Below are 23959 nucleotides of genomic sequence, written 5' to 3'. Positions count from 1 at the left end.
AATCACTGCATCAGTGATCGTAGTTATCTGATAATTTACAGCAAAATTCTTTTCAAACTTGGCACCGGTATCCTCTTCTTAGTAGAATCTTAGTATAGATTTTTGATCATGTATTTATATTGTGTTTTTTTCAGCACCTAATCCTCAGCCTTGCGATAGTCATCCATGCCAACATGGCGGTGTATGCCAAAATAAAGGACAATTATTTGAGTGTGTTTGCCCCAGTGGCTGCTCAGGAAGACGCTGTGAAAATGGTAAGCATGTAATTATACACACCCAAGTTTAAGATGTGAGTGATGTGAATTGATGGCTTTTGATATTGATTGATATTTTTGTTTAATTTTGTCTTACTTTAACTACAATGTATAGGACCTGTTCAAGACCCATGTGCGAATAACCCTTGCGAGCATGGGGGAGCATGTTCACCTTATGGATCCAGCTACCGATGCAGTTGCCCGTCAGCGTACATGGGTTCTAGATGCCAGTTAGGTATCAATGATTTTTACTTGTTCGAGCGTAGTTACTTCTGAACTGTGGAACACCAACTCTATGTTTTGTTTGGTCTTTGCCAATCAGTTATCAAGACCAAAAACACTTGAGCAGATCATTACGCACTGGTGTAACATGCCACTGTTACAAATACTGCTTCTTTTCATCTCCACTGACACAATTTGAACACAATAAACCCGAGAGGTATTGCTCTTCAAGTTATTATTTAATCACTAACTCTCGTTAACTTTGATCTGATTACCGATGACATTCCAATGCATTTTATCACCAAATTCGGGATGTGTTAATAACAAGTATTACCTGAAAGAATTTAATAAGCAATATTTATTTTAATCCACGATTCTCTGAACGCCAATGTTTAATTAATGTGTTCATATTAAATCTTTAGGAAAAACACAAAACCCAACCAAGTCTGCAAGTAACGAAAGCGGCCCCTCTTCCCATGGCAGCAGTAGTCATGAAGACCCTGACCACGTCAACTCGTAAGTTTCATTCATGCGACCAAAAATGGTAGATCTTTGTTTAATCCCCCAACAAAAATAAATAAAAAACATGAAGGCCTTGTCTGTTTTTCTCAGCAAACCTTAAAGTTTAACATTTCTTTAAATAACGAACTTGGATAAAACAGGTTAAGTAAACCCTGCATGTTAACTATTTTTGTAGGACGATTTTGTAAGTAATAGTTTTTTTTCTCAAGCTGCTTTTGTTCCAATCACATCTCATTACATACGTAATATGTCATTTTCATTTGTTTTCTCTTTCAAAAGGTATAAGTAACTAACGAATGGTAGATGATTAATCCGAAAATGTATGTTTCTTAACAGAAAATCAAATCCTGGAAGCAATGAAGTGCCAGGTAAGTGAATCATCACGATCTCTATAGGGGCCTTATCTTTCCTATAACGTTGCTCATCTCAAGCCTTTAGTTCTTGACATGACTGCATCGGTGATCGTAATTTGCTGATAACAACGGCAAGCTTCTTTTCAAACTTGGTACCGTAGAGAAGTAATGCCCTTTAAAGATATTATTTAACCACCAATTCTCACTTTATTTCATGTGACTACCTTCAGATGAAATTCCCGCGCATTGTTTTCACCAAATTCAGCTTTTGTTTATTCCAAATTATACCTTAAAGGATTTAAGAAATTTTATGTTTTACTTTTCCTAGTTTCTCTGGACGTCAGTGTTGAATTATTCTGTTTGCATTTAAGCTTTAGGTGATACACAAAACCCAACCAAGTCTGCAAGTAAAGAGAGCCGCCCCTCTTCCCCTGGCAGCAGCAGTCATACAGACCCTGACCACGTCAACTCGTAAGTTTAATTATTCGACCACATTTTGGTAGAATTTGTTTTTCTCCAGAATGTGCTGAAACTTAAAGTCAAGATGTTGCCTTGGTGTGAATTGTGACACGGATAACGTGAACAATCTATGCAGAAGTCTTCTTCCATTTTACTGAGTTTGTCGTATACAAAATATACAAAAAAACTCAAAAAAATGTAGGCCCTTTCTGTTTTTCTCAGCAGACCTTTAAGTGTAAGTTTTATTTAAATAACGAGTTGGGATAAAAGGCTTAAGAAAAGCCTGCATGTAAACTATTTGTGTAGGTCGTTTGTCAGGTTTTTTTTAGCTACTTTTGTTCAATTTACATCTCATTACATACGTAAACTGTCATTTTCTATTTGTATTATAGCTTTGTCTTTCAAAAGGTATAAGTAATTAACGATTGGTAGATGATTAATCCGTAAATCTATGTTTCTTAACAGAAAATCAAGTGATGAAAGCAATGAAGTGCCAGGTAAGTGAATCAATACGATCTCTAGGGGCTTTATCTAGTTGCTCATCTCAAGCCTTTAGTTCTTGAAATCACTGCATCAGTGATCGTAGTTATCTGATAACTTACAGCAAAATTCTTTTCAAACTTGGCACCGGTATCCTCTTCTTAGTAGAATCTTAGTATAGATTTTTGATCATGTATTTATATTGTGTTTTTTTCAGCACCTAATCCTCAGCCTTGCGATAGTCATCCATGCCAACATGGCGGTGTATGCCAAAATAAAGGACAATTATTTGAGTGTGTTTGCCCCAGTGGCTGCACAGGAAGACGCTGTGAAAATGGTAAGCATGTAATTATACACACCCAAGTTTAAGATGTGAGTGATGTGAATTGATGGCTTTTGATATTGATTGATATTTTTGTTTAATTTTGTCTTACATTAACTACAATGTATAGGACCTGTTCAAGACCCATGTGCGAATAACCCTTGCGAGCATGGGGGAGCATGTTCACCTTATGGATCCAGCTACCGATGCAGTTGCCCGTCAGCGTACATGGGTTCTAGATGCCAGTTAGGTATCAATGATTTTTACTTGTTCGAGCGTAGTTACTTCTGAACTGTGGAACACCAACTCTATGTTTTGTTTGGTCTTTGCCAATCAGTTATCAAGACCAAAAACACTTGAGCAGATCATTACGCACTGGTGTAACATGCCACTGTTACAAATACTGCTTCTTTTCATCTCCACTGACACAATTTGAACACAATAAACCCGAGAGGTATTGCTCTTCAAGTTATTATTTAATCACTAACTCTCGTTAACTTTGATCTGATTACCGATGACATTCCAATGCATTTTATCACCAAATTCGGGATGTGTTAATAACAAGTATTACCTGAAAGAATTTAATAAGCAATATTTATTTTAATCCACGATTCTCTGAACGCCAATGTTTAATTAATGTGTTCATATTAAATCTTTAGGAAAAACACAAAACCCAACCAAGTCTGCAAGTAACGAAAGCGGCCCCTCTTCCCATGGCAGCAGTAGTCATGAAGACCCTGACCACGTCAACTCGTAAGTTTCATTCATGCGACCAAAAATGGTAGATCTTTGTTTAATCCCCCAACAAAAATAAATAAAAAACATGAAGGCCTTGTCTGTTTTTCTCAGCAAACCTTAAAGTTTAACATTTCTTTAAATAACGAACTTGGATAAAACAGGTTAAGTAAACCCTGCATGTTAACTATTTTTGTAGGACGATTTTGTAAGTAATAGTTTTTTTTCTCAAGCTGCTTTTGTTCCAATCACATCTCATTACATACGTAATATGTCATTTTCATTTGTTTTCTCTTTCAAAAGGTATAAGTAACTAACGAATGGTAGATGATTAATCCGAAAATGTATGTTTCTTAACAGAAAATCAAATCCTGGAAGCAATGAAGTGCCAGGTAAGTGAATCATCACGATCTCTATAGGGGCCTTATCTTTCCTATAACGTTGCTCATCTCAAGCCTTTAGTTCTTGACATGACTGCATCGGTGATCGTAATTTGCTGATAACAACGGCAAGCTTCTTTTCAAACTTGGTACCGTAGAGAAGTAATGCCCTTTAAAGATATTATTTAACCACCAATTCTCACTTTATTTCATGTGACTACCTTCAGATGAAATTCCCGCGCATTGTTTTCACCAAATTCAGCTTTTGTTTATTCCAAATTATACCTTAAAGGATTTAAGAAATTTTATGTTTTACTTTTCCTAGTTTCTCTGGACGTCAGTGTTGAATTATTCTGTTTGCATTTAAGCTTTAGGTGATACACAAAACCCAACCAAGTCTGCAAGTAAAGAGAGCCGCCCCTCTTCCCCTGGCAGCAGCAGTCATACAGACCCTGACCACGTCAACTCGTAAGTTTAATTATTCGACCACATTTTGGTAGAATTTGTTTTTCTCCAGAATGTGCTGAAACTTAAAGTCAAGATGTTGCCTTGGTGTGAATTGTGACACGGATAACGTGAACAATCTATGCAGAAGTCTTCTTCCATTTTACTGAGTTTGTCGTATACAAAATATACAAAAAAACTCAAAAAAATGTAGGCCCTTTCTGTTTTTCTCAGCAGACCTTTAAGTGTAAGTTTTATTTAAATAACGAGTTGGGATAAAAGGCTTAAGAAAAGCCTGCATGTAAACTATTTGTGTAGGTCGTTTGTCAGGTTTTTTTTAGCTACTTTTGTTCAATTTACATCTCATTACATACGTAAACTGTCATTTTCTATTTGTATTATAGCTTTGTCTTTCAAAAGGTATAAGTAATTAACGATTGGTAGATGATTAATCCGTAAATCTATGTTTCTTAACAGAAAATCAAGTGATGAAAGCAATGAAGTGCCAGGTAAGTGAATCAATACGATCTCTAGGGGCTTTATCTAGTTGCTCATCTCAAGCCTTTAGTTCTTGAAATCACTGCATCAGTGATCGTAGTTATCTGATAATTTACAGCAAAATTCTTTTCAAACTTGGCACCGGTATCCTCTTCTTAGTAGAATCTTAGTATAGATTTTTGATCATGTATTTATATTGTGTTTTTTTCAGCACCTAATCCTCAGCCTTGCGATAGTCATCCATGCCAACATGGCGGTGTATGCCAAAATAAAGGACAATTATTTGAGTGTGTTTGCCCCAGTGGCTGCTCAGGAAGACGCTGTGAAAATGGTAAGCATGTAATTATACACACCCAAGTTTAAGATGTGAGTGATGTGAATTGATGGCTTTTGATATTGATTGATATTTTTGTTTAATTTTGTCTTACATTAACTACAATGTATAGGACCTGTTCAAGACCCATGTGCGAATAACCCTTGCGAGCATGGGGGAGCATGTTCACCTTATGGATCCAGCTACCGATGCAGTTGCCCGTCAGCGTACATGGGTTCTAGATGCCAGTTAGGTATCAATGATTTTACTTGTTCGAGCGTAGTTACTTCTGAACTGTGGAACACCAACTCTATGTTTTGTTTGGTCTTTGCCAATCAGTTATCAAGACCAAAAACACTTGAGCAGATCATTACGCACTGGTGTAACATGCCACTGTTACAAATACTGCTTCTTTTCATCTCCACTGACACAATTTGAACACAATAAACCCGAGAGGTATTGCTCTTCAAGTTATTATTTAATCACTAACTCTCGTTAACTTTGATCTGATTACCGATGACATTCCAATGCATTTTATCACCAAATTCGGGATGTGTTAATAACAAGTATTACCTGAAAGAATTTAATAAGCAATATTTATTTTAATCCACGATTCTCTGAACGCCAATGTTTAATTAATGTGTTCATATTAAATCTTTAGGAAAAACACAAAACCCAACCAAGTCTGCAAGTAACGAAAGCGGCCCCTCTTCCCATGGCAGCAGTAGTCATGAAGACCCTGACCACGTCAACTCGTAAGTTTCATTCATGCGACCAAAAATGGTAGATCTTTGTTTAATCCCCCAACAAAAATAAATAAAAAACATGAAGGCCTTGTCTGTTTTTCTCAGCAAACCTTAAAGTTTAACATTTCTTTAAATAACGAACTTGGATAAAACAGGTTAAGTAAACCCTGCATGTTAACTATTTTTGTAGGACGATTTTGTAAGTAATAGTTTTTTTTCTCAAGCTGCTTTTGTTCCAATCACATCTCATTACATACGTAATATGTCATTTTCATTTGTTTTCTCTTTCAAAAGGTATAAGTAACTAACGAATGGTAGATGATTAATCCGAAAATGTATGTTTCTTAACAGAAAATCAAATCCTGGAAGCAATGAAGTGCCAGGTAAGTGAATCATCACGATCTCTATAGGGGCCTTATCTTTCCTATAACGTTGCTCATCTCAAGCCTTTAGTTCTTGACATGACTGCATCGGTGATCGTAATTTGCTGATAACAACGGCAAGCTTCTTTTCAAACTTGGTACCGTAGAGAAGTAATGCCCTTTAAAGATATTATTTAACCACCAATTCTCACTTTATTTCATGTGACTACCTTCAGATGAAATTCCCGCGCATTGTTTTCACCAAATTCAGCTTTTGTTTATTCCAAATTATACCTTAAAGGATTTAAGAAATTTTATGTTTTACTTTTCCTAGTTTCTCTGGACGTCAGTGTTGAATTATTCTGTTTGCATTTAAGCTTTAGGTGATACACAAAACCCAACCAAGTCTGCAAGTAAAGAGAGCCGCCCCTCTTCCCCTGGCAGCAGCAGTCATACAGACCCTGACCACGTCAACTCGTAAGTTTAATTATTCGACCACATTTTGGTAGAATTTGTTTTTCTCCAGAATGTGCTGAAACTTAAAGTCAAGATGTTGCCTTGGTGTGAATTGTGACACGGATAACGTGAACAATCTATGCAGAAGTCTTCTTCCATTTTACTGAGTTTGTCGTATACAAAATATACAAAAAAACTCAAAAAAATGTAGGCCCTTTCTGTTTTTCTCAGCAGACCTTTAAGTGTAAGTTTTATTTAAATAACGAGTTGGGATAAAAGGCTTAAGAAAAGCCTGCATGTAAACTATTTGTGTAGGTCGTTTGTCAGGTTTTTTTTAGCTACTTTTGTTCAATTTACATCTCATTACATACGTAAACTGTCATTTTCTATTTGTATTATAGCTTTGTCTTTCAAAAGGTATAAGTAATTAACGATTGGTAGATGATTAATCCGTAAATCTATGTTTCTTAACAGAAAATCAAGTGATGAAAGCAATGAAGTGCCAGGTAAGTGAATCAATACGATCTCTAGGGGCTTTATCTAGTTGCTCATCTCAAGCCTTTAGTTCTTGAAATCACTGCATCAGTGATCGTAGTTATCTGATAATTTACAGCAAAATTCTTTTCAAACTTGGCACCGGTATCCTCTTCTTAGTAGAATCTTAGTATAGATTTTTGATCATGTATTTATATTGTGTTTTTTTCAGCACCTAATCCTCAGCCTTGCGATAGTCATCCATGCCAACATGGCGGTGTATGCCAAAATAAAGGACAATTATTTGAGTGTGTTTGCCCCAGTGGCTGCTCAGGAAGACGCTGTGAAAATGGTAAGCATGTAATTATACACACCCAAGTTTAAGATGTGAGTGATGTGAATTGATGGCTTTTGATATTGATTGATATTTTTGTTTAATTTTGTCTTACATTAACTACAATGTATAGGACCTGTTCAAGACCCATGTGCGAATAACCCTTGCGAGCATGGGGGAGCATGTTCACCTTATGGATCCAGCTACCGATGCAGTTGCCCGTCAGCGTACATGGGTTCTAGATGCCAGTTAGGTATCAATGATTTTACTTGTTCGAGCGTAGTTACTTCTGAACTGTGGAACACCAACTCTATGTTTTGTTTGGTCTTTGCCAATCAGTTATCAAGACCAAAAACACTTGAGCAGATCATTACGCACTGGTGTAACATGCCACTGTTACAAATACTGCTTCTTTTCATCTCCACTGACACAATTTGAACACAATAAACCCGAGAGGTATTGCTCTTCAAGTTATTATTTAATCACTAACTCTCGTTAACTTTGATCTGATTACCGATGACATTCCAATGCATTTTATCACCAAATTCGGGATGTGTTAATAACAAGTATTACCTGAAAGAATTTAATAAGCAATATTTATTTTAATCCACGATTCTCTGAACGCCAATGTTTAATTAATGTGTTCATATTAAATCTTTAGGAAAAACACAAAACCCAACCAAGTCTGCAAGTAACGAAAGCGGCCCCTCTTCCCATGGCAGCAGTAGTCATGAAGACCCTGACCACGTCAACTCGTAAGTTTCATTCATGCGACCAAAAATGGTAGATCTTTGTTTAATCCCCCAACAAAAATAAATAAAAAACATGAAGGCCTTGTCTGTTTTTCTCAGCAAACCTTAAAGTTTAACATTTCTTTAAATAACGAACTTGGATAAAACAGGTTAAGTAAACCCTGCATGTTAACTATTTTTGTAGGACGATTTTGTAAGTAATAGTTTTTTTTCTCAAGCTGCTTTTGTTCCAATCACATCTCATTACATACGTAATATGTCATTTTCATTTGTTTTCTCTTTCAAAAGGTATAAGTAACTAACGAATGGTAGATGATTAATCCGAAAATGTATGTTTCTTAACAGAAAATCAAATCCTGGAAGCAATGAAGTGCCAGGTAAGTGAATCATCACGATCTCTATAGGGGCCTTATCTTTCCTATAACGTTGCTCATCTCAAGCCTTTAGTTCTTGACATGACTGCATCGGTGATCGTAATTTGCTGATAACAACGGCAAGCTTCTTTTCAAACTTGGTACCGTAGAGAAGTAATGCCCTTTAAAGATATTATTTAACCACCAATTCTCACTTTATTTCATGTGACTACCTTCAGATGAAATTCCCGCGCATTGTTTTCACCAAATTCAGCTTTTGTTTATTCCAAATTATACCTTAAAGGATTTAAGAAATTTTATGTTTTACTTTTCCTAGTTTCTCTGGACGTCAGTGTTGAATTATTCTGTTTGCATTTAAGCTTTAGGTGATACACAAAACCCAACCAAGTCTGCAAGTAAAGAGAGCCGCCCCTCTTCCCCTGGCAGCAGCAGTCATACAGACCCTGACCACGTCAACTCGTAAGTTTAATTATTCGACCACATTTTGGTAGAATTTGTTTTTCTCCAGAATGTGCTGAAACTTAAAGTCAAGATGTTGCCTTGGTGTGAATTGTGACACGGATAACGTGAACAATCTATGCAGAAGTCTTCTTCCATTTTACTGAGTTTGTCGTATACAAAATATACAAAAAAACTCAAAAAAATGTAGGCCCTTTCTGTTTTTCTCAGCAGACCTTTAAGTGTAAGTTTTATTTAAATAACGAGTTGGGATAAAAGGCTTAAGAAAAGCCTGCATGTAAACTATTTGTGTAGGTCGTTTGTCAGGTTTTTTTTAGCTACTTTTGTTCAATTTACATCTCATTACATACGTAAACTGTCATTTTCTATTTGTATTATAGCTTTGTCTTTCAAAAGGTATAAGTAATTAACGATTGGTAGATGATTAATCCGTAAATCTATGTTTCTTAACAGAAAATCAAGTGATGAAAGCAATGAAGTGCCAGGTAAGTGAATCAATACGATCTCTAGGGGCTTTATCTAGTTGCTCATCTCAAGCCTTTAGTTCTTGAAATCACTGCATCAGTGATCGTAGTTATCTGATAACTTACAGCAAAATTCTTTTCAAACTTGGCACCGGTATCCTCTTCTTAGTAGAATCTTAGTATAGATTTTTGATCATGTATTTATATTGTGTTTTTTTCAGCACCTAATCCTCAGCCTTGCGATAGTCATCCATGCCAACATGGCGGTGTATGCCAAAATAAAGGACAATTATTTGAGTGTGTTTGCCCCAGTGGCTGCACAGGAAGACGCTGTGAAAATGGTAAGCATGTAATTATACACACCCAAGTTTAAGATGTGAGTGATGTGAATTGATGGCTTTTGATATTGATTGATATTTTTGTTTAATTTTGTCTTACATTAACTACAATGTATAGGACCTGTTCAAGACCCATGTGCGAATAACCCTTGCGAGCATGGGGGAGCATGTTCACCTTATGGATCCAGCTACCGATGCAGTTGCCCGTCAGCGTACATGGGTTCTAGATGCCAGTTAGGTATCAATGATTTTTACTTGTTCGAGCGTAGTTACTTCTGAACTGTGGAACACCAACTCTATGTTTTGTTTGGTCTTTGCCAATCAGTTATCAAGACCAAAAACACTTGAGCAGATCATTACGCACTGGTGTAACATGCCACTGTTACAAATACTGCTTCTTTTCATCTCCACTGACACAATTTGAACACAATAAACCCGAGAGGTATTGCTCTTCAAGTTATTATTTAATCACTAACTCTCGTTAACTTTGATCTGATTACCGATGACATTCCAATGCATTTTATCACCAAATTCGGGATGTGTTAATAACAAGTATTACCTGAAAGAATTTAATAAGCAATATTTATTTTAATCCACGATTCTCTGAACGCCAATGTTTAATTAATGTGTTCATATTAAATCTTTAGGAAAAACACAAAACCCAACCAAGTCTGCAAGTAACGAAAGCGGCCCCTCTTCCCATGGCAGCAGTAGTCATGAAGACCCTGACCACGTCAACTCGTAAGTTTCATTCATGCGACCAAAAATGGTAGATCTTTGTTTAATCCCCCAACAAAAATAAATAAAAAACATGAAGGCCTTGTCTGTTTTTCTCAGCAAACCTTAAAGTTTAACATTTCTTTAAATAACGAACTTGGATAAAACAGGTTAAGTAAACCCTGCATGTTAACTATTTTTGTAGGACGATTTTGTAAGTAATAGTTTTTTTTCTCAAGCTGCTTTTGTTCCAATCACATCTCATTACATACGTAATATGTCATTTTCATTTGTTTTCTCTTTCAAAAGGTATAAGTAACTAACGAATGGTAGATGATTAATCCGAAAATGTATGTTTCTTAACAGAAAATCAAATCCTGGAAGCAATGAAGTGCCAGGTAAGTGAATCATCACGATCTCTATAGGGGCCTTATCTTTCCTATAACGTTGCTCATCTCAAGCCTTTAGTTCTTGACATGACTGCATCGGTGATCGTAATTTGCTGATAACAACGGCAAGCTTCTTTTCAAACTTGGTACCGTAGAGAAGTAATGCCCTTTAAAGATATTATTTAACCACCAATTCTCACTTTATTTCATGTGACTACCTTCAGATGAAATTCCCGCGCATTGTTTTCACCAAATTCAGCTTTTGTTTATTCCAAATTATACCTTAAAGGATTTAAGAAATTTTATGTTTTACTTTTCCTAGTTTCTCTGGACGTCAGTGTTGAATTATTCTGTTTGCATTTAAGCTTTAGGTGATACACAAAACCCAACCAAGTCTGCAAGTAAAGAGAGCCGCCCCTCTTCCCCTGGCAGCAGCAGTCATACAGACCCTGACCACGTCAACTCGTAAGTTTAATTATTCGACCACATTTTGGTAGAATTTGTTTTTCTCCAGAATGTGCTGAAACTTAAAGTCAAGATGTTGCCTTGGTGTGAATTGTGACACGGATAACGTGAACAATCTATGCAGAAGTCTTCTTCCATTTTACTGAGTTTGTCGTATACAAAATATACAAAAAAAACTCAAAAAAATGTAGGCCCTTTCTGTTTTTCTCAGCAGACCTTTAAGTGTAAGTTTTATTTAAATAACGAGTTGGGATAAAAGGCTTAAGAAAAGCCTGCATGTAAACTATTTGTGTAGGTCGTTTGTCAGGTTTTTTTTAGCTACTTTTGTTCAATTTACATCTCATTACATACGTAAACTGTCATTTTCTATTTGTATTATAGCTTTGTCTTTCAAAAGGTATAAGTAATTAACGATTGGTAGATGATTAATCCGTAAATCTATGTTTCTTAACAGAAAATCAAGTGATGAAAGCAATGAAGTGCCAGGTAAGTGAATCAATACGATCTCTAGGGGCTTTATCTAGTTGCTCATCTCAAGCCTTTAGTTCTTGAAATCACTGCATCAGTGATCGTAGTTATCTGATAATTTACAGCAAAATTCTTTTCAAACTTGGCACCGGTATCCTCTTCTTAGTAGAATCTTAGTATAGATTTTTGATCATGTATTTATATTGTGTTTTTTTCAGCACCTAATCCTCAGCCTTGCGATAGTCATCCATGCCAACATGGCGGTGTATGCCAAAATAAAGGACAATTATTTGAGTGTGTTTGCCCCAGTGGCTGCTCAGGAAGACGCTGTGAAAATGGTAAGCATGTAATTATACACACCCAAGTTTAAGATGTGAGTGATGTGAATTGATGGCTTTTGATATTGATTGATATTTTTGTTTAATTTTGTCTTACATTAACTACAATGTATAGGACCTGTTCAAGACCCATGTGCGAATAACCCTTGCGAGCATGGGGGAGCATGTTCACCTTATGGATCCAGCTACCGATGCAGTTGCCCGTCAGCGTACATGGGTTCTAGATGCCAGTTAGGTATCAATGATTTTACTTGTTCGAGCGTAGTTACTTCTGAACTGTGGAACACCAACTCTATGTTTTGTTTGGTCTTTGCCAATCAGTTATCAAGACCAAAAACACTTGAGCAGATCATTACGCACTGGTGTAACATGCCACTGTTACAAATACTGCTTCTTTTCATCTCCACTGACACAATTTGAACACAATAAACCCGAGAGGTATTGCTCTTCAAGTTATTATTTAATCACTAACTCTCGTTAACTTTGATCTGATTACCGATGACATTCCAATGCATTTTATCACCAAATTCGGGATGTGTTAATAACAAGTATTACCTGAAAGAATTTAATAAGCAATATTTATTTTAATCCACGATTCTCTGAACGCCAATGTTTAATTAATGTGTTCATATTAAATCTTTAGGAAAAACACAAAACCCAACCAAGTCTGCAAGTAACGAAAGCGGCCCCTCTTCCCATGGCAGCAGTAGTCATGAAGACCCTGACCACGTCAACTCGTAAGTTTCATTCATGCGACCAAAAATGGTAGATCTTTGTTTAATCCCCCAACAAAAATAAATAAAAAACATGAAGGCCTTGTCTGTTTTTCTCAGCAAACCTTAAAGTTTAACATTTCTTTAAATAACGAACTTGGATAAAACAGGTTAAGTAAACCCTGCATGTTAACTATTTTTGTAGGACGATTTTGTAAGTAATAGTTTTTTTTCTCAAGCTGCTTTTGTTCCAATCACATCTCATTACATACGTAATATGTCATTTTCATTTGTTTTCTCTTTCAAAAGGTATAAGTAACTAACGAATGGTAGATGATTAATCCGAAAATGTATGTTTCTTAACAGAAAATCAAATCCTGGAAGCAATGAAGTGCCAGGTAAGTGAATCATCACGATCTCTATAGGGGCCTTATCTTTCCTATAACGTTGCTCATCTCAAGCCTTTAGTTCTTGACATGACTGCATCGGTGATCGTAATTTGCTGATAACAACGGCAAGCTTCTTTTCAAACTTGGTACCGTAGAGAAGTAATGCCCTTTAAAGATATTATTTAACCACCAATTCTCACTTTATTTCATGTGACTACCTTCAGATGAAATTCCCGCGCATTGTTTTCACCAAATTCAGCTTTTGTTTATTCCAAATTATACCTTAAAGGATTTAAGAAATTTTATGTTTTACTTTTCCTAGTTTCTCTGGACGTCAGTGTTGAATTATTCTGTTTGCATTTAAGCTTTAGGTGATACACAAAACCCAACCAAGTCTGCAAGTAAAGAGAGCCGCCCCTCTTCCCCTGGCAGCAGCAGTCATACAGACCCTGACCACGTCAACTCGTAAGTTTAATTATTCGACCACATTTTGGTAGAATTTGTTTTTCTCCAGAATGTGCTGAAACTTAAAGTCAAGATGTTGCCTTGGTGTGAATTGTGACACGGATAACGTGAACAATCTATGCAGAAGTCTTCTTCCATTTTACTGAGTTTGTCGTATACAAAATATACAAAAAAACTCAAAAAAATGTAGGCCCTTTCTGTTTTTCTCAGCAGACCTTTAAGTGTAAGTTTTATTTAAATAACGAGTTGGGATAAAAGGCTTAAGAAAAGCCTGCATGTAAACTATTTGTGTAGGTCGTTTGTCAGGTTTTTTTTAGCTACTTTTGTTCAATTTACATCTCATTACATACGTAAACTGTCATTTTCTATTTGTATTATAGCTTTGTCTTTCAAAAGGTATAAGTAATTAACGATTGGTAGATGATTAATCCGTAAATCTATGTTTCTTAACAGAAAATCAAGTGATGAAAGCAATGAAGTGCCAGGTAAGTGAATCAATACGATCTCTAGGGGCTTTATCTAGTTGCTCATCTCAAGCCTTTAGTTCTTGAAATCACTGCATCAGTGATCGTAGTTATCTGATAACAACAGCAAAATTCTTTTCAAACTTGGCACCGGTATCCTCTTCTTAGTAGAATCTTAGTATAGATTTTTGATCATGTATTTATATTGTGTTTTTTTCAGCACCTAATCCTCAGCCTTGCGATAGTCATCCATGCCAACATGGCGGTGTATGCCAAAACAAAGGACAGTTATTTGAGTGTGTTTGCCCCAGTGGCTGCTCAGGAAGACGCTGTGAAAATGGTAAGCATGTAATTATACACACCCAAGTTTAAAATGTTAGTGATGTGAATTGATGGTTTTAGATATTGATTGATATTTCTGTTTAATTTTGTCTTACATTAACTACAATGTATAGGACCTGTTCAAGACCCATGTGCGAATAACCCTTGCGAGCATGGGGGAGCATGTTTACCTTATGGATCCAGCTACCGATGCAGTTGTCCGTCAGCGTACATGGGTTCTAGATGCCAATTAGGTATGAATGATTTTTACTTGTTCGAGCGTAGTTACTTCTGAACTGTGGAACACCAACTCTATGTTTTGTTTGGTCTTTGCCAATCAGTTATCAAGACCAAAAACACTTGAGCAGATCATTACGCACTGGTGTAACATGCCACTGTTACAAATACTGCTTCTTTTCATCTCCACTGACACAATTTGAACACAATAAACCCGAGAGGTATTGCTCTTCAAGTTATTATTAATCACTAACTCTCGTTAACTTTGATCTGATTACCGATGACATTCCAATGCATTTTATCACCAAATTCGGGATGTGTTAATAACAAGTATTACCTGAAAGAATTTAATAAGCAATATTTATTTTAATCCACGATTCTCTGAACGTCAATGTTTAATTAATCTGTTCATATTAAATCTTTAGGAAAAACACAAAACCCAACCAAGTCTGCAAGTAAAGAAAGCGGCCCCTCTTCCCATGGGAGCAGTAGTCATGAAGACCCTGACCATGTCAAACCGTAAGTTTCATTCATGCGACCAAAAATGGTAGATCTTTGTTTTTCCCCCAACAAAAATAAATAAAAAACATGAAGGCTTTGTCTGTTTTTCTCAGCAAACCTTAAAGTTTAACATTTCTTTAAATAACGAACTTGGATGGAACAGGTTAAGTAAACCCTGCATGTTAACTATTTTTGTAGGACGTTTTTGTAAGTAATAGTTTTTTTTTCTCAAGCTGCTTTTGTTCCAATCACATCTCATTACATACGTAATATGTCATTTTCATTTGTTTTCTCTTTCAAAAGGTATAAGTAACTAACGAATGGTAGATGATTAATCCGAAAATGTATGTTTCTTAACAGAAAATCAAATCCTGGAAGCAATGAAGTGCCAGGTAAGTGAATCATCACGATCTCTATAGGGGCCTTATCTTTCCTATAACGTTGCTCATCTCAAGCCTTTAGTTCTTGACATGACTGCATCGGTGATCGTAATTTGCTGATAACAACGGCAAGCTTCTTTTCAAACTTGGTACCGTAGAGAAGTAATGCCCTTTAAAGATATTATTTAACCACCAATTCTCACTTTATTTCATGTGACTACCTTCAGATGAAATTCCCGCGCATTGTTTTCACCAAATTCAGCTTTTGTTTATTCCAAATTATACCTTAAAGGATTTAAGAAATTTTATGTTTTACTTTTCCTAGTTTCTCTGGACGTCAGTGTTGAATTATTCTGTTTGCATTTAAGCTTTAGGTGATACACAAAACCCAACCAAGTCTGCAAGTAAAGAGAGCCGCCCCTCTTCCCCTGGCAGCAGCAGTCATACAGACCCTGACCACGTCAACTCGTAAGTTTAATTATTCGACCACATTTTGGTAGAATTTGTTTTTCTCCAGAATGTGCTGAAACTTAAAGTCAAGATGTTGCCTTGGTGTGAATTGTGACACGGATAACGTGAACAATCTATGCAGAAGTCTTCTTCCATTTTACTGAGTTTGTCGTATACAAAATATACAAAAAAACTCAAAAAAATGTAGGCCCTTTCTGTTTTTCTCAGCAGACCTTTAAGTGTAAGTTTTATTTAAATAACGAGTTGGGATAAAAGGCTTAAGAAAAGCCTGCATGTAAACTATTTGTGTAGGTCGTTTGTCAGGTTTTTTTTAGCTACTTTTGTTCAATTTACATCTCATTACATACGTAAACTGTCATTTTCTATTTGTATTATAGCTTTGTCTTTCAAAAGGTATAAGTAATTAACGATTGGTAGATGATTAATCCGTAAATCTATGTTTCTTAACAGAAAATCAAGTGATGAAAGCAATGAAGTGCCAGGTAAGTGAATCAATACGATCTCTAGGGGCTTTATCTAGTTGCTCATCTCAAGCCTTTAGTTCTTGAAATCACTGCATCAGTGATCGTAGTTATCTGATAATTTACAGCAAAATTCTTTTCAAACTTGGCACCGGTATCCTCTTCTTAGTAGAATCTTAGTATAGATTTTTGATCATGTATTTATATTGTGTTTTTTTCAGCACCTAATCCTCAGCCTTGCGATAGTCATCCATGCCAACATGGCGGTGTATGCCAAAATAAAGGACAATTATTTGAGTGTGTTTGCCCCAGTGGCTGCTCAGGAAGACGCTGTGAAAATGGTAAGCATGTAATTATACACACCCAAGTTTAAGATGTGAGTGATGTGAATTGATGGCTTTTGATATTGATTGATATTTTTGTTTAATTTTGTCTTACATTAACTACAATGTATAGGACCTGTTCAAGACCCATGTGCGAATAACCCTTGCGAGCATGGGGGAGCATGTTCACCTTATGGATCCAGCTACCGATGCAGTTGCCCGTCAGCGTACATGGGTTCTAGATGCCAGTTAGGTATCAATGATTTTACTTGTTCGAGCGTAGTTACTTCTGAACTGTGGAACACCAACTCTATGTTTTGTTTGGTCTTTGCCAATCAGTTATCAAGACCAAAAACACTTGAGCAGATCATTACGCACTGGTGTAACATGCCACTGTTACAAATACTGCTTCTTTTCATCTCCACTGACACAATTTGAACACAATAAACCCGAGAGGTATTGCTCTTCAAGTTATTATTTAATCACTAACTCTCGTTAACTTTGATCTGATTACCGATGACATTCCAATGCATTTTATCACCAAATTCGGGATGTGTTAATAACAAGTATTACCTGAAAGAATTTAATAAGCAATATTTATTTTAATCCACGATTCTCTGAACGCCAATGTTTAATTAATGTGTTCATATTAAATCTTTAGGAAAAACACAAAACCCAACCAAGTCTGCAAGTAACGAAAGCGGCCCCTCTTCCCATGGCAGCAGTAGTCATGAAGACCCTGACCACGTCAACTCGTAAGTTTCATTCATGCGACCAAAAATGGTAGATCTTTGTTTAATCCCCCAACAAAAATAAATAAAAAACATGAAGGCCTTGTCTGTTTTTCTCAGCAAACCTTAAAGTTTAACATTTCTTTAAATAACGAACTTGGATAAAACAGGTTAAGTAAACCCTGCATGTTAACTATTTTTGTAGGACGATTTTGTAAGTAATAGTTTTTTTTCTCAAGCTGCTTTTGTTCCAATCACATCTCATTACATACGTAATATGTCATTTTCATTTGTTTTCTCTTTCAAAAGGTATAAGTAACTAACGAATGGTAGATGATTAATCCGAAAATGTATGTTTCTTAACAGAAAATCAAATCCTGGAAGCAATGAAGTGCCAGGTAAGTGAATCATCACGATCTCTATAGGGGCCTTATCTTTCCTATAACGTTGCTCATCTCAAGCCTTTAGTTCTTGACATGACTGCATCGGTGATCGTAATTTGCTGATAACAACGGCAAGCTTCTTTTCAAACTTGGTACCGTAGAGAAGTAATGCCCTTTAAAGATATTATTTAACCACCAATTCTCACTTTATTTCATGTGACTACCTTCAGATGAAATTCCCGCGCATTGTTTTCACCAAATTCAGCTTTTGTTTATTCCAAATTATACCTTAAAGGATTTAAGAAATTTTATGTTTTACTTTTCCTAGTTTCTCTGGACGTCAGTGTTGAATTATTCTGTTTGCATTTAAGCTTTAGGTGATACACAAAACCCAACCAAGTCTGCAAGTAAAGAGAGCCGCCCCTCTTCCCCTGGCAGCAGCAGTCATACAGACCCTGACCACGTCAACTCGTAAGTTTAATTATTCGACCACATTTTGGTAGAATTTGTTTTTCTCCAGAATGTGCTGAAACTTAAAGTCAAGATGTTGCCTTGGTGTGAATTGTGACACGGATAACGTGAACAATCTATGCAGAAGTCTTCTTCCATTTTACTGAGTTTGTCGTATACAAAATATACAAAAAAACTCAAAAAAATGTAGGCCCTTTCTGTTTTTCTCAGCAGACCTTTAAGTGTAAGTTTTATTTAAATAACGAGTTGGGATAAAAGGCTTAAGAAAAGCCTGCATGTAAACTATTTGTGTAGGTCGTTTGTCAGGTTTTTTTTAGCTACTTTTGTTCAATTTACATCTCATTACATACGTAAACTGTCATTTTCTATTTGTATTATAGCTTTGTCTTTCAAAAGGTATAAGTAATTAACGATTGGTAGATGATTAATCCGTAAATCTATGTTTCTTAACAGAAAATCAAGTGATGAAAGCAATGAAGTGCCAGGTAAGTGAATCAATACGATCTCTAGGGGCTTTATCTAGTTGCTCATCTCAAGCCTTTAGTTCTTGAAATCACTGCATCAGTGATCGTAGTTATCTGATAACAACAGCAAAATTCTTTTCAAACTTGGCACCGGTATCCTCTTCTTAGTAGAATCTTAGTATAGATTTTTGATCATGTATTTATATTGTGTTTTTTTCAGCACCTAATCCTCAGCCTTGCGATAGTCATCCATGCCAACATGGCGGTGTATGCCAAAACAAAGGACAGTTATTTGAGTGTGTTTGCCCCAGTGGCTGCTCAGGAAGACGCTGTGAAAATGGTAAGCATGTAATTATACACACCCAAGTTTAAAATGTTAGTGATGTGAATTGATGGTTTTAGATATTGATTGATATTTCTGTTTAATTTTGTCTTACATTAACTACAATGTATAGGACCTGTTCAAGACCCATGTGCGAATAACCCTTGCGAGCATGGGGGAGCATGTTTACCTTATGGATCCAGCTACCGATGCAGTTGTCCGTCAGCGTACATGGGTTCTAGATGCCAATTAGGTATGAATGATTTTTACTTGTTCGAGCGTAGTTACTTCTGAACTGTGGAACACCAACTCTATGTTTTGTTTGGTCTTTGCCAATCAGTTATCAAGACCAAAAACACTTGAGCAGATCATTACGCACTGGTGTAACATGCCACTGTTACAAATACTGCTTCTTTTCATCTCCACTGACACAATTTGAACACAATAAACCCGAGAGGTATTGCTCTTCAAGTTATTATTAATCACTAACTCTCGTTAACTTTGATCTGATTACCGATGACATTCCAATGCATTTTATCACCAAATTCGGGATGTGTTAATAACAAGTATTACCTGAAAGAATTTAATAAGCAATATTTATTTTAATCCACGATTCTCTGAACGTCAATGTTTAATTAATCTGTTCATATTAAATCTTTAGGAAAAACACAAAACCCAACCAAGTCTGCAAGTAAAGAAAGCGGCCCCTCTTCCCATGGGAGCAGTAGTCATGAAGACCCTGACCATGTCAAACCGTAAGTTTCATTCATGCGACCAAAAATGGTAGATCTTTGTTTTTCCCCCAACAAAAATAAATAAAAAACATGAAGGCTTTGTCTGTTTTTCTCAGCAAACCTTAAAGTTTAACATTTCTTTAAATAACGAACTTGGATGGAACAGGTTAAGTAAACCCTGCATGTTAACTATTTTTGTAGGACGTTTTTGTAAGTAATAGTTTTTTTTTCTCAAGCTGCTTTTGTTCCAATCACATCTCATTACATACGTAATATGTCATTTTCATTTGTTTTCTCTTTCAAAAGGTATAAGTAACTAACGAATGGTAGATGATTAATCCGAAAATCTATGTTTCTTAACAGAAAATCAAATCCTGGAAGCAATGAAGTGCCAGGTAAGTGAATCAATACGATCTATAGGGGCTTTATCTTACCAATAATGTTGCTCATCTCAAGCCTCTTGAAATCACTGCATCAGTTATCGTTATTTTCTTATAACAACGGCAAGCTTCTTTTCAAACTTGGCACCTGTATCCTCTTCTTAGTAGAATTGCTCCACCAAGCTGAGTTATACCTTGAAACTTTAAGACATTTTATGTTTAACCATTCCAAGTTTCACTGGACGTCATTATTGAATTATTCTGTTTGCACTTAAGCTCTAGGAGATACACACACTCCAACCAAGTCTGCGAGTAAAGAGAGCCGCCCCTCTTCCCCTGGCAGCAGCAGTCTTAAAGACCCTGACCACGTCAACTCGTAAGTTTTATCACGCGACCTCAAATTTGGTAGAACATTATTGTTTTTCCAAAATGTGCTGAAACTTAAAGGCAAAAATGTTGCCTTAGTGTGCATTGTGACGGATAACGTGAACATCCTCTGCAGAAGTCTTGTTCCATTTTACTGAGTTTATCGAAAAAAAATATATATATAATTATTTTTAGGACCTATCTGTTTTTTCTCAGCAGACTTTTAAGTTTAACTTTTATTTAAATAACGAATTGGGATAAAAAGCTTAAGAAGAGCCTGTTTGTAAACTATTTGTGTAGGTCGTTTATCAGGGTTTTTTTCTCGAGCTATTTTTTTCCCATTTACATCTCATTAGATGAGTAAACTGTCGTTTTCTTTAGATATAATTATATAGTTTTGTCTTTCACAAGGTAAAGGTAAATTAACGAATGGTAGATGATTAATAACAATTATATTTATGTTTCTTAACAGAAAACCAAGTTCTGAAAGCAATGAAGTGCCAGGTAAGTGAATCATCACGATCTCTATTGAGGCCTTTTCTTTCCTATAATGTTGCTCATCTCAAGCCTTTAGTTCTTGACATGAATGCACCGGTGATCGTAATTTGCTGATAACAACGGCAAGCTTCTTTTCAAACTTGGTACCGTAGAGAAGTAATGCCCTTTAAAGATATTATTTAACCACCAAATTCGGCATGTGTTAATACCAAGTATTACCTGAAAGGATTTAATAAGCAATATTTATTTTAATCCACGATTCTCTGAACGCCAAAATTTAACTAATCTGTTCATATAAAATCTTTAGGCCAAACACAAAACCCAACCAAATCTGCAAGTAAAGAAAGCGGACATTCTTCCCATGGCAGCAGCAGTCATGAAGACCCTGACCACGTCAAACCGTAAGTTTCATTCATGCGACCACAAATATGGTAGATCTTTGTTTTTTCCCCCAACAAATAATAAATAAAAAAACATGAAGGCCTTATCTGTTTTTCTCAGCAAACCTTAAAGTTTAAGATTTCTTTTAATAACGAACTTAAAGGCAGTGGACACTATTGGTAATTACTCAAAATAATTATTAGCATAAAACCTTACTTGGTAACGAGTAATGGGGAGAGGTTGGTGGTATAAAACATTGTGAGAATCGGCTCCCTCTAAAGTGACATAGTTTTCGAGAAAGAAGTAATTTTCCACGAGTTTGATTTCGAGACCTCAGGTTTAGAACTTGAGGTCTCGAAATCAACCATCTAAACGCACACAACTTCGTGTGACAAGGGTGTTTTCTTCTTTCATTATTATCTCGTTACTTTGATGACCGATTGAGCTCAAATTTCCACAGGTTTGTTATTTTATGCATATGTTGAGATACACCAACTGTGTAGGCTAGTCTTTGACAATTACCAATAGTGTCCACTGTCTTTAAATAGAAAGGTTAAGTAAAGCCTGCATGTTAACTATTTTTGTAGAACGTTTTTCTAAGTAATATTTTTTTTTCTCAAGCTGCTTTTGTTCCAGTCACATCTCATTACATACTTAATATGTCATTTTCATTTGTTTTTCTCTTTCAAAAGGTATAAGTAACTAACGAATGATAGATTATTAATCCAAAAATCTATATTTCTTAACAGAAAATCAAATTCTGGAAGCAATGAAGTGCCAGGTAAGTGAATCAATACGATCTATAAGGGCCTTATCTTACCAATAATGTTGCTCATCTCAAGCCTTTAGTTTGTTTTATGTTATATTTTACCATTCCAATTTTCTCTGGACGTCATTATTGAAATATTCTGTTTGCACTTAAGCTTTAGGAGATACACACATTCCAACCAAGTCTGCGAGTAAAGAGAGCCGCCCCTCTTCCCCTGGCAGCAGTAGTCTTAAAGACCCTGACCACGTCAACTCGTAAGTTTCATTCACGCGACCACGAATTTGGTAGAGCATTATTGTTTTTCCAAAATGTGCTGAAGCTTAAAGGCAAAAATGATGCCTTGAAGTGCATTGTGACGGATAACGTGAACAATCTATGCAGAAGTCTTGTTCCATTTTACTGAGTTTATCGTCTAAAAAAAAAAATTTACAAAATTTAGGACCTATTTGTTTTTTCTCTGCAGCCCTTTCAGTTCAACTTTTATTTAAATAACGAATTGGGATAAAAAAGCTTAAGAAGAGCCTGTTTGTAAACTATTTGTGTAGGTCGTTTATCTTTTTTTTTTTTCTTGAGCTATTTTTTCCCCATTGATATCTCATTGTATGAGTAAACTGTCGTTTTCGTTAGATATAATATAGCTTTGTCTTTCACTAGGTTTCACTAGGTAAAGGTAAATTAACGAATGGTAGATGGTTAATAACAAAAATATATGTTTCTTAACAGAAAACCAAGTTCTGAAAGCAATGAAGTGCCAGGTAAGTGAATCATCACGATCTCTATAGGGGCCTTATCTTTCCTATAATGTTGCTCATCTCAAGCCTTTAGTTCTTGACATGACTGCATCGGTGATCGTAATTTGCTGATAACAACGGCAAGCTTTTCAAACTTGGTACCGTAGAGAAGTAATGCCCTTTAAAGATATTATTTAACCACCAAATTCGGCATGTGTTAATACCAAGTATTACCTAGCCCAAAGGATTTAATAACCAATATTTATTTCAATCCACGATTCTCTGAACGCCAATATTTAACTAATCTGTTCATCTAAAATCTTTAGGCCAAACACAAAACCCAACCAAATCTGCAAGTAAAGAAAGCGGACATTCTTCCCATGGCAGCAGCAGTCATGAAGACCCTGACCACGTCAAACCGTAAGTTTCATTCATGCGACCACAAATATGGCAGATCTTTGTTTTTTTCCCCCAACAAATAATAAATAAAAAAACATGAAGGCCTTATCTGTTTTTCTCAGCAAACCTTAAAGTTTAAGATTTCTTTTAATAACGAACTTAAAGGCAGTGGACACTATTGGTAATTACTCAAAATAATTATTACCATAAAACCTTACTTGGTAACGAGTAATGGGGAGAGGTTGGTGGAATAAAACATTGTGAGAATCGGCTCCCTCTAAAGTGACATAGTTTTCGAGAAAGAAGTAATTTTCCACGAATTTGATTTCGAGACCTCAGGTTTAGAACTTGAGGTCTCGAAATCAACCATCTAAACGCACACAACTTCGTGTGACAAGGGTGTTTTCTTCTTTCATTATTATCTCGTTACTTTGATGACCGATTGAGCTCAAATTTCCACAGGTTTGTTATTTTATGCATATGTTGA

General features: G+C 35.9%; 1 protein-coding gene across 1 annotated transcript in view; it reads left to right on the top strand.

Annotated features, from left to right (window-relative positions):
- LOC139939636 (uncharacterized) overlaps positions 1–23959 on the top strand; it is a 64175-nt gene that overhangs the window by 27177 nt on the left and 13039 nt on the right. The window contains exons 32-58 of the mRNA XM_071935679.1: positions 135–254; positions 370–489; positions 899–992; positions 1335–1366; positions 1723–1822; positions 2276–2307; positions 4096–4195; positions 6080–6111; positions 6468–6567; positions 7021–7052; positions 8840–8939; positions 9393–9424; positions 11213–11312; positions 11767–11798; positions 12234–12353; positions 12762–12855; positions 13198–13229; positions 13586–13685; positions 15569–15600; positions 15957–16056; positions 16510–16541; positions 18329–18428; positions 18882–18913; positions 19113–19232; positions 19348–19467; positions 21500–21593; positions 22323–22354. Coding sequence (XP_071791780.1) covers positions 135–254; positions 370–489; positions 899–992; positions 1335–1366; positions 1723–1822; positions 2276–2307; positions 4096–4195; positions 6080–6111; positions 6468–6567; positions 7021–7052; positions 8840–8939; positions 9393–9424; positions 11213–11312; positions 11767–11798; positions 12234–12353; positions 12762–12855; positions 13198–13229; positions 13586–13685; positions 15569–15600; positions 15957–16056; positions 16510–16541; positions 18329–18428; positions 18882–18913; positions 19113–19232; positions 19348–19467; positions 21500–21593; positions 22323–22354 — 2034 coding nt within the window. The remainder of the gene's footprint in view (positions 1–134; positions 255–369; positions 490–898; positions 993–1334; positions 1367–1722; positions 1823–2275; positions 2308–4095; positions 4196–6079; positions 6112–6467; positions 6568–7020; positions 7053–8839; positions 8940–9392; positions 9425–11212; positions 11313–11766; positions 11799–12233; positions 12354–12761; positions 12856–13197; positions 13230–13585; positions 13686–15568; positions 15601–15956; positions 16057–16509; positions 16542–18328; positions 18429–18881; positions 18914–19112; positions 19233–19347; positions 19468–21499; positions 21594–22322; positions 22355–23959) is intronic.

Source organism: Asterias amurensis, chromosome 7 (assembly GCF_032118995.1).
Source record: "Asterias amurensis chromosome 7, ASM3211899v1".
NCBI classification, from domain to species: Eukaryota; Metazoa; Echinodermata; class Asteroidea; order Forcipulatida; family Asteriidae; genus Asterias; species Asterias amurensis.
This window is presented reverse-complemented; position numbering and strand designations above follow the sequence as displayed.